At 49.1% G+C, this 14,446-nt stretch overlaps 1 protein-coding gene across 3 annotated transcripts in view; it reads left to right on the forward strand.

The window, feature by feature from the left end:
• Positions 1 to 14,446, forward strand: part of RFC3 (replication factor C subunit 3) — a 101,912-nt gene that overhangs the window by 31,122 nt on the left and 56,344 nt on the right. For all 3 annotated transcript variants that reach the window (XM_029602680.1, XM_029602679.1, XM_029602681.1), the window contains one exon: positions 723 to 860. In XM_029602680.1, the coding sequence (XP_029458540.1) occupies positions 792 to 860 (69 nt within the window). In that variant the 5' untranslated portion in view covers positions 723 to 791. The remainder of the gene's footprint in view (positions 1 to 722; positions 861 to 14,446) is intronic.

Here is a 14,446-nt window from a genome sequence, read left to right on the forward strand (position 1 = left end):
AAGGCTCAGGGTAGGATTTTGTGTACCCGTCTACTCATTATGGTAGAGAAATAATTATGGAGAAAACAAAAACTGACTCAGATAAGGAGAGAGATTGTACAAATGTTCACATTTCTACTGCCGGCAGCTGGATTATATCCTCACAGTGGGGAGAAGAATAACTATGCAGACCGGATGGGCCATTTTATCTTTCTTCCATTATCTACTATGTCACATGTCACCTACTTCTTAGCCCCCACAAATCCAGCTGGCTTTCAAGTTCAAGGCACCCGCATACATTGTGTTTGAATGGTTCTTATGCGAAAGAAAAGTATATTTGTATGATTTGCACCATCTAAAATAATGGTTCAGAATAGACATGTACCGGGTATATTTTTGAAAATTAAAAATAAAGATATTGTGTAGCTGTTGGTCACACCTCCCCGAGTACCTTTTTGTAATGTGGTTAAAAAACAAAACACATTGTGAAAGTACTGTATGCTTTCAGCCAGCTGAAAACCCATTTGAGCAGTTTCAGCCTTTTTATTCACGTAACCTCTGATTTTTATACACACAGTTCCTGACTAAGCCTTTGAAAATTTCTACCCCAAAATATGAGGTAGTCATCCTTTGATACTGAATGCAGTGTGTGTAATGAAAATGCTTTTTGCAGAAGAGAACTCCAGTTCTCAATAAAAGGGGAGCATTTCTGATCATTACTTGATTTGCTATACTGTTTACAGGTGCAGTGTGGTGACTTCCCTCATCTTTTAGTATACGGTCCATCAGGCGCTGGAAAGAAGACCAGAATAATGTGTTTACTGCGAGAACTGTATGGGCCAGGAGTGGAAAAACTGAGAATTGAGCATCAGACTATAACAGTAAGAATCTTCTGTTTATTTTCTCATCCCATTTTAAGAGTGTGTATGCAGGGGTGGAAAATTCTCAGTTGCCTATTGCTATGCTGGGCAAGGGGAACCACTGCAATTCAGGACTTGCATCCCCTCCCTCTGGCCTGGGGAAAAGAAGAACCATTGTTGGGGGCAGCCATGATGTGGGGCCTCAGGCTGCACAAAAGAGGAGAGATTTCCTAGCGTGTAGCAGATGGACTCAAGACCAATGGGTATAGTGTACTCCTGATAGCCGTTGGAGACTGATCAGATTTCAATCTGACGTCAGCCCTAGTACATATTACCCCTGCAGGGAGTGCAGCTCTTCAGTATTTTCTGTCTCCATAGCAGTTAGGGACTCTATGCGGGCTAGCACACCGTTAGAGTAAATTTTACCAAAGAAATCCAAATTAAGAAGAAATCTTACCTCTACAGACGAGCCCTGCTCTCCTGCGGTGACACCCATTGGGTCCCTCCCCCAGTCGAGATTCCCGAGGTGATTTCCGCGATCCCTCGGAGGTGAGCCTCGGTCCGGCGGCCGACCTTCGGCGGAGACCTAGCTTCAGACATCGGGTGAGGCTGAGAGGCAGCGGGTGCAACCTCGAACGCGGCGATGAAGGTATTTTCCCTCCCCCCGCAGCCAGAGACCGCCCGGAATGAAACCGGGAAGTGCCGGGACAAGGTAAGGTAGAAATCTATTTAAAGGTCTCCGAAGCTCGAGGAGACGCACAGGTCGCCAGCCGGGACCAGTGCCACTGGGTTGATCGGCCCTAGCAGGGCTAGACCCTGGTCAGATCAGAGGGCCCTCCCAAGTGGAGACCCTCCGAGGTGGTCGCCATTTGTCCGCGTGGTTGCAGTCACCATTTCGGCCCTGTTCGCCGCCGTCTCTCTCCGTGCACACAAATACCTTGTGCGCACAAGTGCTGGGCGCACAAGCGAAGCGCATAGCCAGGCACTCACTGGGCTGGGTGCATAACTTCGACCCGTGCGCACAACAGCGCGCACTAAACCTACACGTGCATCTTCGATGCACAACTTTATTGTACGCGCACAAACCATGGCTCCACCTGAAAATAAGCTCAAAGCTCAGGGCCTTTACCCAGCATGCCACATTAGAGCTGCACAGCATGAGGAGGCCACGGCCCTGTGTATACAGTGCGAAGAGGCCCTCGGGGACCCAACTCATGGCCCTCCCCAGCCGGTACCGGACCCCAGCCCTTCGAGCGGTACGCCGGACCTAGCATCACACAGCGGGACCCCCCCCCCCTCAAACGAGGATCCCCAGGGACACGGTGCCACCTAGTCTAGACCCAGCTTCTATCTCCTGGGTGGAATTCTTCAAAGGTCTGCATACCTTCGTCCACATGCAACCGGGGCCTCCTACAATGCGGTCACAGGCACCACCAGAGGACCTCAACATGCCAGGACCCTCTATGTCCAGGGAGGTGATCCCACTGCCCAGAAGCCCCACCTTCGGGGACACAGACATCTCAGATGAGGAGTCAGAACCCCTGGAGGAAGGGGAACTCCCGGGGACAGAACCCCATCGAACCATGAGACGCTTCTTCACCGAGGACGAGCTTCCAGACCTGGTCACGCACAGCTTGAAAGAGCTTGCCATCCCGGGCACAAGTGCCTCGGGGGAACCTAAACCGAACCCACTTTGGAGGGACTTCGTCAGACCTCCCGCCATTTCCCACTATTACAAGCCATCCAGCAACTAATTGACCTGGAATGGGAGGCCCCAGAAACCACATTCAAAGGGGGCCGGGCTCTGGCAGCCATGTACCCTCTGGACTCTGCCGCCAAAGATCTCCTGGCATGTCCGAAAGTGGATGCCATGGTCTGCGCTGTCTCAAAGCGCACTACTTATCCCAGTGGAGGGAGGAGCAGCACTCATGGAAGCTCAAGACAGACGTCTAGAATCTATCCTCAAACAGTTCTTTGACGTCTCCGCTATGTCTGTACAGATCGCGGCCTGCTGTGCCGTGATGACACGCACCTGCTTAGCGCAGACCAGGAACACTCCTGGGGAAGCCCTGGAACCAGCTGTATCATTCCTCGCGAACGCCACTTCGGATCTGGTACTCCCGGCAGCTAGAGGAGTCTCATCCGCAGTGGCAGCCAGGAGAGAAATCTGGCTCCGAAATTGGTCAGCCGACGCATCCTCCAAATGTATTTATTTATTTAACAGCTTTTCTATACCAACATTAAAATACGAATCATATTGGTTTACATTATAACAAAAAGGAGGAAAGTACAATGAACAGGGGAGGGGGAAGTGGGCAATTGATAAATAAGAGCAACGAGGATCAGGAACAGCAAGCCTAGCAACATTGCAACTAAAAGAGAGGAAGCAGAGAGATGAGAAATAATTAACACAAAAAACAAAAAGTTTCAACATTTTTACATGTGATAGAAGATTGCATTGGATCCAAAACGAGACTCACAAGGATGCCTTTCAAGGGAAACTCCTGTTCGGGAGCGAACTAGAGAAACTAGCCAACAAGTGGGGCGAGCCCCACTGCCACAGCTATCGGAGGGCAGGAATAAGAGAAACCAGCGATCCTTCCCCCGGACCGCCAGAGCAGAGGATCACAGCGTTTCAACCCATATAGAAGCTCATATCAAGCGGCCCGCCCTGCAGGCCAGAACCAGCCCTTTTGGAGCAAGCACAATAAAAGGGGAGCCAGCTCGGGCCCAGGCCCCAGTCGCACCCCACAATGAAGATCAGCCGACCCATCCAAAGGGAGAAGCCATAGGTGGCAGACTGGCCCTATTCTACCAAAGATGGGTTGAGATAACTTCGGACAAGTGGGTCCTATCCATCATTCGAGAGGGATATTACCTGGATTTCCACCACCTCCCTCCGGACAAGTTTGTGGAATCTCCCGCCACGACCCTTCCAAGAGAATGGCAGTAGAAGCTACACTGACCAGATTACTAACCTTAGAGGCTATAACACGGGTGCCTCCACAACAAATAAGTACTGGCCATTATTCCATCTATTTTATCGTTCCCAAGAAGGAAGGAACGTACGTTCAGACCTATCCTGGACCTCAAGGCGGTCAACTGTTACCTGAAGATTCCCCGCTTCTGCATGGAAACCCTACGCTCGGTAATAAGGGTGATACAACCGGGAGAGTTCCTTACCTCCCTGGATCTGTCGGAAGCCTACCTACACATTACGATCCATCAAGAGCATCAGCGTTTTCTGCGCTTCTCGATCCTGGACAGTCACTACCAGTTCCGGGCACTACCTTTCGAGTTAGCCACTGCACCCCGAATGTTCACCATGATCATAGTGGTGGTGGCAGCAACACTGAGGAAGGAAGGAATCTGCGTACACCCTTATCTAGATGATTGGCTGATGAGAGCGAAATCCCCAGCGAAAAGCCACCAGGCAACCAACAGAGTCAAAACTCTACTGGAGAGCCTCGGGTGGGTGGTCAACACAAACAAGAGCTGCCTGCAGCCTCCCCAATCTCTAGAATACCTGGGAGTCCAGTTCGACACCAAACAAGACAAGGTCATCCTGACACAGACAAGGAGATCAAAACTGATGACCCAGTTACGAACCCTGTTGAGCGAACCTCGCCCCACAGCATGGGATTACCTACAAGTTCTCGACCTCATGGCATCCACACTGGAAGTAGTGCCATGGGCATGGGCTCACATGAGACCCCTACAACGCTCACTACTATCACGATGGAATCCACTGTCCCAGAACTACATTGTACGGCTTCAGCTCCCGGACAGAGTTTGGGCCCAACTACGATGGTGGCTACAAGAAGCCCATCTGAGCCAGGGAACGAGACTATCCTCCCCAACCTGGATCCTACTTACCACGGATGCCAGCCTATGAGGATGTGGAGCACGCTGCCAGGAGCTAACCGCCCAAGGGCAATGGAACAAAGAAGAGTCGGGATGGAATATCAATCGCCTAGAAGCCCGGGCAGTCAGACTAGCCTGCCTAAGGTTCGGTCACAGACTCCGAGGCAAAGCGGTCAGAGTAATGTCTGACAACGCCACAACAGTGGCCTACATCAACCGTCGGGGAGGAACCAGAAGCCAACAGGTGTCTCTGGAAATAGATCCCCTAATGTCATGGGCGGAAGTGAATCTTCAAGAGATCTCTGCCATCCACATTGCCGGGAAAGACAATGTCGCAGCGGACTACCTCAGCAGAGAGAGTCTAGATTCAGGAGAATGGAAACTGTCAACCACAGCATTCCAATTGATAGTAAACCGTTGGGGAACACCAACGATGGACCTCCTGGCAAGCCGGTGCAACACCCAGGTACCCAGTTTCTTCAGCCGCAGGCGAGAACCCCAGTCCCAGGGAATCGAAACCCTGGCACAGACCTGGCCACAGGAGACTCTGTTGTAGGCCTTCCCGCCGTGGCCTCTATTGGACACGATCATCCACAAGATAGAACACCACAGGGGGCCAGTACTTCTAGTGGCTCTGGACTGGCCAAGAAGACCATGGTACGCAGACATGCGAAGACTGCTGGCAGGGAACCCCCTACCGCTTCCTCCACACAGACACCTGCTCCAACAGGGACCGATCCTCCATGAGGATCCAGCTCGATTCTCTCTTACGGTCTGGCCATTGAGAGGACTCGCCTAAGGAGGAGAGGATACTCGGGGGCAGTAATTGACACCCTACTCCTAGCATGCAAGTTCTCCACATCCCTAACATACATACGGATTTGGAGAGTATTCAAATCCTGGTGTGAGAACCATGACATCATATCACACTCAGTCAAAATTCCTGCGATTTTGGAATTCCTACAGAAGGGACTGTCCCTCAAATCCATCAAGGTACAGGTGGCGGCCTTGTCATTCTACGGGACCAAGAGTGAGAGCGGCAGCATAGCCTCTCACCCGGATATTTCCCGCTTCCTGAAAGGAGTCAAGCACATCCGACCACCCCTAAAGTGGCCGGTGGCTCTTTGGAACCTCAACCTGGTCCTAGATTTCCTAGCAGGAACTTCCTTCAGACCTCTCCGCGGCCTGTCTCTCTCAGACTATTAACATTGAAGACAGCCTTCCTGGTGGCAGTCTGTTCAGCTCGTCATATATCCGAGCTACAAGCACTGTCCTGCCGGGAACCATCCAGTTACGCACAGTTCCGTCATTCCTCCTCAAAGTGGTGTCTCACTTCCATCTCAACAAAACCATCTCGCTACCATCACCGAATGAGCATAAGAATTTGGAAGAGGCTCGAAGTCTACGACATCTCAACGTTGGCAGGCTCCTAGTCCGATACCTTGAAAGGTCGGAATCTGTACAAAAGACCGACCATCTTTTCGTCCTTCACAGCAGGAAGAAGCAGGGGGAAGCGGCCTCGCGAGCAACCATAGCCCGCTGGATCAAAGAAGTCATCAAGGCGGCCTACGTGGAAGCAGGCAAGCCACCACCTTTACAAGTCTAGGCCCATTCTACTAGAGCCCAGGCAGTGTCCTGGGCAGAAACCAAGATGCTGTCGCCCGCCGAGATCTGCAGGGCAGCAGCATGGTCCTCCATCCACACCTTCTCCAGGTTTTACTGCCTGGATGTTCAGGCTCGGGAGGACACAGCCATTTGCAAGGGCAGTACTAAGGGGTCACGGGCAGCCTCCCACCCGGTTCGGGAGTAGCTTTTATACATCCCATTGGTCCTGAGTCCATCTGCCACACGCTAGGAAATGGAGAAATTACTTACCTGATAATTTCGTTTTCCTTAGTGTAGACAGATGGACTCAGCATCCCACCCACGGCTGCTGTTACTCATGGAATTCTCGGGGGACATCCCCGGGAGCGAGTGATTCAAGGGTAAGCCATGCTAACTACCAGGTGTCGATATTTCTCGGTTGAGGGCACTGGCGGTCTCCAGCTATAGCCAATTCAAACAGTTCAAGTTAATCAAGTTAACCAAGGTATAAAGTTAATCAAGTTAGTCAAATTAGTCAGTCACACATATATCCACAATGCTTTTCGAGGAGAATACTGAAGAGCTGCACTTCCTGCAGGGGTATATGTACTAGGGCTGACGTCAGATTGAAATCTGATCCGTCTCCAACTGCTATCAGGAGTACACTATACTTATTGTTCCTGAGTCCATCTGTCTCCACTAAGGAAAACGAAAATATCAGGTAAGTAATTTCTCCATTGGAGGACATGGAAGGAGGAGATAGCCTGGATTGGACAAAGAAAACAGGAGGGGAAAGGAGAAGGACTAAAAGACAAAATAAAATTTGAAAAAGCAAAAATACAGTAAAAGCAAAACCATATGTTCTCTTGGCTCTTAACTTTGTCTGTCACCCATATTTTACAGACTTATATAAAGAGAAAGTAGCTAGAAGTTCAATGAATTGAACTCTTGTTGAATAAATTGCAGTGAAAGAAGTAAAGGTATAGGAAATCCAAAGCCAGGCTCTAGTATAGCTGATCAATATTATGCTGTTATTTCTGTAACAGAATTTTAGGGCATTATTTTGATCCATAATTTGCTTTGGCTAATAGCTTGATATACACTAGGAGGCCAATATTCAGTAGGCACTTTAGTGGACAAGCCCCTCATATATATATGATCTTTCTGGTTTTGGGTAGTGGACAAGCCCCTCATATATATATATGTCCACTATATATATATATATATCCACTACCCAAAACCAGAAAGATCCCCATTGGCTGCGCTGGAAGCATAAACTCCACCAGGTTTGTGCTTCTAGTACTTTTCTAGCACTGGAAATGTAAAGCTGGTGTTGAATTATGCTTCCAAAGCAGCTTTGAAAGAAGCTGCACTGGACCTGGCCGGTAGTGGGTAAGTGGGGATTTTTTTGGCTTTGGGTAGTAGGGGGAAGGGCCGGGGAGGGTGAATGGGGTGGGGTGTTAAGTTACATTGCTAAGGGAGGGGAGAAGGGCCTGGCCTCGGTGTCTGAAGAAGGGAATTGTCTGGCGGCGGGGGAGGGGGGGAGAGTTTGCGTTCGATGGCTTCAGCATATTTAGAGAGATGGTATGGGGGGATGCACAGTCCAATAGGGCAACATTTATATTAGGTAAGGGAGAGAAAATATCAGGCCATAGGCTCCTTTAATACTTGTTTTTTTGAGGGGCTAAAATGCTGCTTACTCAGATAACTTTTGAAGATATCTGAGTAAGTTCAAGTTATCTGCTAAGTTAGCCAGATAAATCAACTCCTCCCCGTAACGTCCCCTTTTTATCCGGCGTAATTCTAGCCGAATAAATAGTTATCCAGCTATAATTTAGCCGGATAAGTGGCCAGATATGCCAGTTGTTCCTTGTTAGATGCTTGAGATACATCTAAACGGCTTTTGAATATGGACCTCTAGATTTTCAGTGCAGCACTACAATTTATTTTGCTTAGTTCTGGTTAGGATTCCATGTTTTATTGTATTTCGTGATAAGCAAGCTGAATTACTGAATTTCCTGGCGTGTAGCCAGATGGACTCAGAACGAATGGGTATAGTATCCGCGTGCTAGCAGTTGGAGACGGATCTGACGTCAGCACGGGGTATATATACCCCCACAGGAAGCGTGGCAACTTAGTAATTTCCGTCTCCAAAGCAGTTTGGAGAGCCTGCACGCTCGCGAGCGTGTTTTCCAAATCTACTTTCATCATCTCCCTCCGGACAAGTTTGTGGAATCTTCTTGTCCCATACACAAGACGGCGGCATTGGAAGCTACCCTGGCGAGGCTCCTGTCCTTGAAAGCCATCATCCCAGTACCTGCCTGGGAAGTGAATTCTGGACACTATTCCATTTATTTCATGGTACCCAAGAAAGGGGGCACCTTTCAGCCTGTGCTGGAACTCAAGTCAGTCAATCGATACTTACGGGTCCCGAGGTTTCGCATGGAGACTCTGCGCTCCATCAAGGCCGCAGTACAGCCAGGAGAATTCCTCACGGCATTAGACCTGTCAGAGGCATACCTGCATATCCCGATCCATCTGGATCATCAGCGCTACCTACGCTTCAAGGTTCTGGGTCGCCACTTCCAATTCCGGGCTTTGCCCTTCGGATTGGCCACGTCACCGCGGACCTTCACCAAGGTGGTTGTCGTGGTAGCGGCGGCCCTCAGGCGGGAAGGAATTCTGGTCCATCCCTACCTAGACGATTGGCTGATCAGGGCGAAATCACGAGAGGAGAGCCATCGGACAACCAACAGGGTGATCGCCCTTCTGGAAAGCTTGGGCTGGGTAATCAACCTCAGCAAGAGTTGCCTACAGCCTTCCCAGTCCCTGGAATACCTGGGAGTACAGTTCGACACGCAGGCAGACACAGTCAGTCTCACTACCAAGAGAAGGTTGAAACTTCAGATGCGTATCCAGTACTTGATGGGAGCCAGTCGGCCCATAGCTTGGGATTATCTGCAGGTTCTTGGTCTCATGGCATCCACCCTGGAAGTGGTACCTTGGGCAAGGGCCCATATGAGACCTCTACAACACTCCCTGCTCTCTCGCTGGAGCCCTCGTCTACGGAACTATTCCACGCACCTACCTCTGCCTGCCAGAGTCCGGACACAGTTACGGTGGTGGCTGCAGCCCGACCACATGAGCAAGGGGTCGAGGATGTCCTCCCCCACGTGGACTCTGCTCACCACAGATGCCAGCCTGAGCGGCTGGGGAGCACACTGCGAAGGACTCACCGCACAAGGGCGGTGGCGCGGAGAAGAGTCAGCGTGGAACATCAACCGTCTGGAGGCTCGGGCAGTCCGATTGGCATGCCTTCGATTTGCTCACAAACTGAAGAACAGAGCAGTCAGAGTGCTGTCAGACAACGCCACCACGGTGGCATACATCAACCGTCAGGGCGGAACCAGAAGCCGACAAGTATCTCTGGAGATCGCCCCACTGATGGTTTGGGCAGAGGCGAATCTTCAGGACATCTCCGCCGTCCACATTGCCGGGAAGGACAACACCACGGCAGACTTCCTCAGCAGAGAAAGTCTAAATCCGGGAGAGTGGCAGCTGTCACCCACAGCCTTCCAGATGATTGTAGAACACTGGGGGATTCCGGACATGGATTTACTGGCAGACAAGTCCAATGCTCAAGTACCCAGATACTTCAGCTGCAAGCGCGACCCGTTCTCACACAGAATCGATGCCCTGGTCCAGCCATGGCCTCCAGGGACTCTGCTATATGCCTTTCCTCCGTGGCCTCTGCTGGGCGCCATCATCCACAAGATTCAGAAACACCGGGGCCTAGTTCTTCTAGTGGCTCCAGACTGGCCAAGAAGACCCTGGTACACGGACATGAGAAGACTACTGGCAGGGGAGCCTCTTCCCCTGCCTCCTCTCCGGGACCTTTTACGTCAAGGTCCCATCCTCCACGAGGATCCAGCTCAATTCTCTCTTACGGTCTGGCCATTGAGAGGGCTAGACTGAAGAAAAGAGGTTACTCGGAGCCCATGATAGATACACTCCTCCGAGCTCGCAAGTTTTCCACATCCCTCACCTATGTAAGGATCTGGAGAGTATTCGAGGCATGGTGCGACACTCATGGTACCAATCCACATTTGACCACAATCCCTGTTGTGTTGGATTTCCTGCAAGATGGACTTCAGAAGGGTCTCTCCCTCAGCTCCATCAAGGTTCAGGTGGCGGCGCTGTCTTGCTATGGCCCCAGGAGGGATGGCAAGCCCATCGCCAAGCACCCAGATGTTTCTCGCTTCCTGCAAGGAGTCAAGCATATTCGTCCGCCACTGAAGTGGCCTGTGCCCTTATGGAACCTCAACCTTGTTTTGGATTTCCTCGCAGGATCCACCTTCAGACCCCTTCGGGGCCTGTTTCTCCGTTCTCTAACCTTGAAGATGGTGTTCTTGCTGGCTGTATGTTCAGCACGCTGCATATCAGAGCTACAGGCACTGTCCTGTCGGGATCCGTTTCTCCGAATCACTCCTGAGGCTATCCATCTTTGCACGGTTCCCTCCTTTCTACCGAAAGTGGTTTCACAGTTTCATCTTAACCAAACCATATCCTTGCCTACCACGGCGGGTTTGAAGAAATCTGAAGAAGGGCGTTTGTTGCGCCATCTCGACATTGGCAGATTACTGCCCAGATATCTGGAAGTGACACAAGAACTACGAAAGACGGACCATCTGTTCGTCCTGCACATCAGGAAGAAGCAAGGTGAAGCGGCCTCGCGGCCCACCATCGCCCACTGGATTAAAGAAGTTATCAGAGCAGCTTATGTGGAGGCTGGGAAGCCTCCGCCTCTACAAGTCAAGGCTCATTCTACCAGAGCACAAGCGGCATCATGGGCGGAATCCAGGATGCTGTCGCCTGCAGAAATATGTAAAGTGGCGACATGGTCCTCCCTCCATACCTTCTCCAGATTCTACCGTCTGGATGTCCAGGCCAGGGAGGACTCAGCATTTGCGAAGGCGGTTCTACATGGTCCTCAGGCAGCCTCCCGCCCAGGCTGGGAGTAAAGCTTTTGTACATCCCATTCGTTCTGAGTCCATCTGGCTACACGCCAGGAAATGTTGAGATTACTTACCTGATAATCTCCTTTTCCTTAGTGTAGACAGATGGACTCAGCATCCCGCCCAGCTGCCTGTGTACGTGGGTTTCATCGATTCAAGGTAAGCCATGTCATCTGTTTCCATAAGAGCGTACACTCTACCAGATGTCAACGCCTTCCGGTTGGGAATGCTGGCAGTCTCCATCTACTATCAATCGGTCAGGGGAATCCTGTTTCACTTTTCACTGAGCGTCAGTACACACATCCATAACAGCTTTTGCAAGGAAGATTACTAAGTTGCTACGCTTCCTGTGGGGGTATATATACCCCGTGCTGACGTCAGATCCGTCTCCAACTGCTAGCACGCGGATACTATACCCATTCGTTCTGAGTCCATCTGTCTACACTAAGGAAAAGGAGATTATCAGGTAAGTAATCTCAACATTAGCCGTGATATTATCTATTGGCACCAAATGGCCTGGTCTCTCTCCAAGCTAGTAGGGCTTTGAACTCTACTGAATCGTGTATGGGAATTCCCATGAGAGGTTCCTTGATCATTTATTTGTCTGAGTTGAAACACGGACTTGTATTTTCTTTCCCTACATTGTTTTCTAGAATTATCAAAATTCTTCATTTTTTTTTCTCTAATTTTTGTTCATTTCTTGTTGCCTCACTTCCTCAGCAGCACACCCAACAGTGCTTTTCAGTACTACTTAAGAGGAAGAAGAAAGGACAGATGGTTCTGGAACATCATCTCTTAAAATCATGTTGAAGGGAAAGACTACAGTTAGTGGATTCAAAAATTGTGTTTTCAGTCAAGTGATGTCCATAACTGATGGACAGGAACTGTTACTACTTCTTGGGGGCTGACCATGATCTGGTAAGCAATTTAGAGCAGAAAAAATAGAGATCCTGGGTCGATCTTGTAGGAACCGCAGCAAATCTATCCCAGAAGGTGGATTTCTCTGCCTCACAGGAAAGAGAGTTGAGCCGCAGTTCCTCATACTCCCCCCATCAACGACATCTGTGAGGTCGAGTGAAAATGACTGCTATGCGTTGAAGTTAAAATGGCGCTACTCGACAGAACCTCTTCATACTTCAAAAAAGCATAAGCATCGAGGTGCATCCACATTATCGATTCATGAAGTGTTGTGCTGAAAGCATAGCAGAAACCTGGCTCTTTGAAGCATATTGCATTGATGCAAATAGTAATGTATGGTGCATTGCCACATCCAGCACCCAATGCACTGACGCAGAAGCATCCATTACACTTTTCTCTCGATGCACCAACACTTCAGAGATGCGAACCGATGCATTCTATCCCTAGTCATCCAATACACAAAAAGTTTACAGTCCACCTTCCACGTGCCTCAATGCACTCTGTATCTTCCTCTCATCATAGCTTCACACACTCTCTCTGTGAAGCATTCCATCTCTGCTTTAATCCTACTGGTGTATTCTTCCAAATTCAAACATTCTGTGCCTACAGGACTCTTGGAGTCTTAAATTCTGAGTGCTGCCATACCCATTCAGCTTTATAGTGTGCAAAACAGGTCTGTGGTACCCAGTGATTCAACCCGGCTACCTCCTCTCATCACACGGGCACTTCTGGTCTTGCAGCTACTGGTGCAAGACTTGCATTTAGAGATGCTGGATTCTGTCTTGCTTTCCTCCAGTAGACCACCCATCGTGGAGTAGGAACCAGCCCTGATATTAGAAGACGATGTTCCTCCTCTACCAGCTCAGAAAATTTAGCAGACTATTGAGCAAGTGACAGACATAATCAGTAGCTTCTTTGTATCCCTTTCCAGAGAACCATTCAGATCTTTACTACTGCTACATTCTTCTTTTCCCACAGCACTTGCTCAAACTGCAGTCTCCACACTGCATGTACGTGCTTCCTTGAATCCTCTGATCCACACTTTATCCTCGGCTGTAGTGGAGTCTTCTAATTTAGGAGCTACACACCAACCTTTTCCCTCCCGAAATCTCAGGATGAACCACATCTGTCACCACACTAGTCTTCACAATTTTGGCCAGAGTTTGGGATACCTTCTGATCTGCTTCCAGAACTACCAGATCACGCGTCTCCTCTGAAAGATCAGTCTTATTCAAAGTTCATCTCATTGTCAATGTAAGGAAGTACAAGGATCCTTGAACTGAAGTCATGAGACGACTTTAGATTTTGGACATCCCATCAGATCCAGTAGCTCTTCTGATGCATACCATATTGGATACCTTACAGATGAAAATGTGGGAAATGCCCATTTCTGGCATTACAGCAGCCAGAAAGCTATACCTCAACTACAAAATGTAGAAGCTTACTGGTTACAGAGTTGTGCAGCTTCCATATCAGTCTGTGGTCTTGGAATCTGCACAGATAATAGCACCAACAGTCTCTGGTTAGATCTCTCCAGAGGAAACACTTATTGCCAAAAATATCCCAACAGACCCAACCAAAATCTGGGCCAAGTTTTTGATTCCAAATGTCCTGGAAAACCTTTACCCAGTGGGGGGCAGAATTCAGTACTTTCTGGGAACATGGCACCAAATCATGATGGACGAGTGGGTCCTCAATTATACAGTATGGATACTGTTTACACTTTTCTCAGCTCTCTTCCCTTCTGTATCTCAGAACTGTTTTTTCTGGATCAAGCACAGTTACCTTAGCTTTGCATGGAGGTACAAGCTTTTTGCCAGCAGCACCCCATAGAGCAAGTCCCAACCTCACAAATGGAAAATGGCTTCTACTCTCATTACTTCCTAATTCCTAAGATGTCAGGAGAATTGATATCCATCCCAGACTTTGAGGTATCTGAGCTACTATCTCCACCAGAGAAGTTAAAGATTAATTCCCTCTGCACAATTCTCCCTTTTGTTCAGAAAGGGAACTGGATGTGCTCGCTCAATTTTATTTATTTAATTGTTTTATATACCATCATTCCAAGTGAAGATCAACAGTTTACAAAAGTAACGTTCATCTTTGGGTCATTACATAAGTTAGTGTAGCACAATTTGGTATAACACATACATTGGTACTATATAATATAGTATTACATGTACTTTGACATGAAACATATTTGGTAAGATATATATTGCAGCACAC

The sequence above is a fragment of the Rhinatrema bivittatum genome, chromosome 5, assembly GCF_901001135.1.
Source record: "Rhinatrema bivittatum chromosome 5, aRhiBiv1.1, whole genome shotgun sequence".
Taxonomy (NCBI): domain Eukaryota; kingdom Metazoa; phylum Chordata; class Amphibia; order Gymnophiona; family Rhinatrematidae; genus Rhinatrema; species Rhinatrema bivittatum.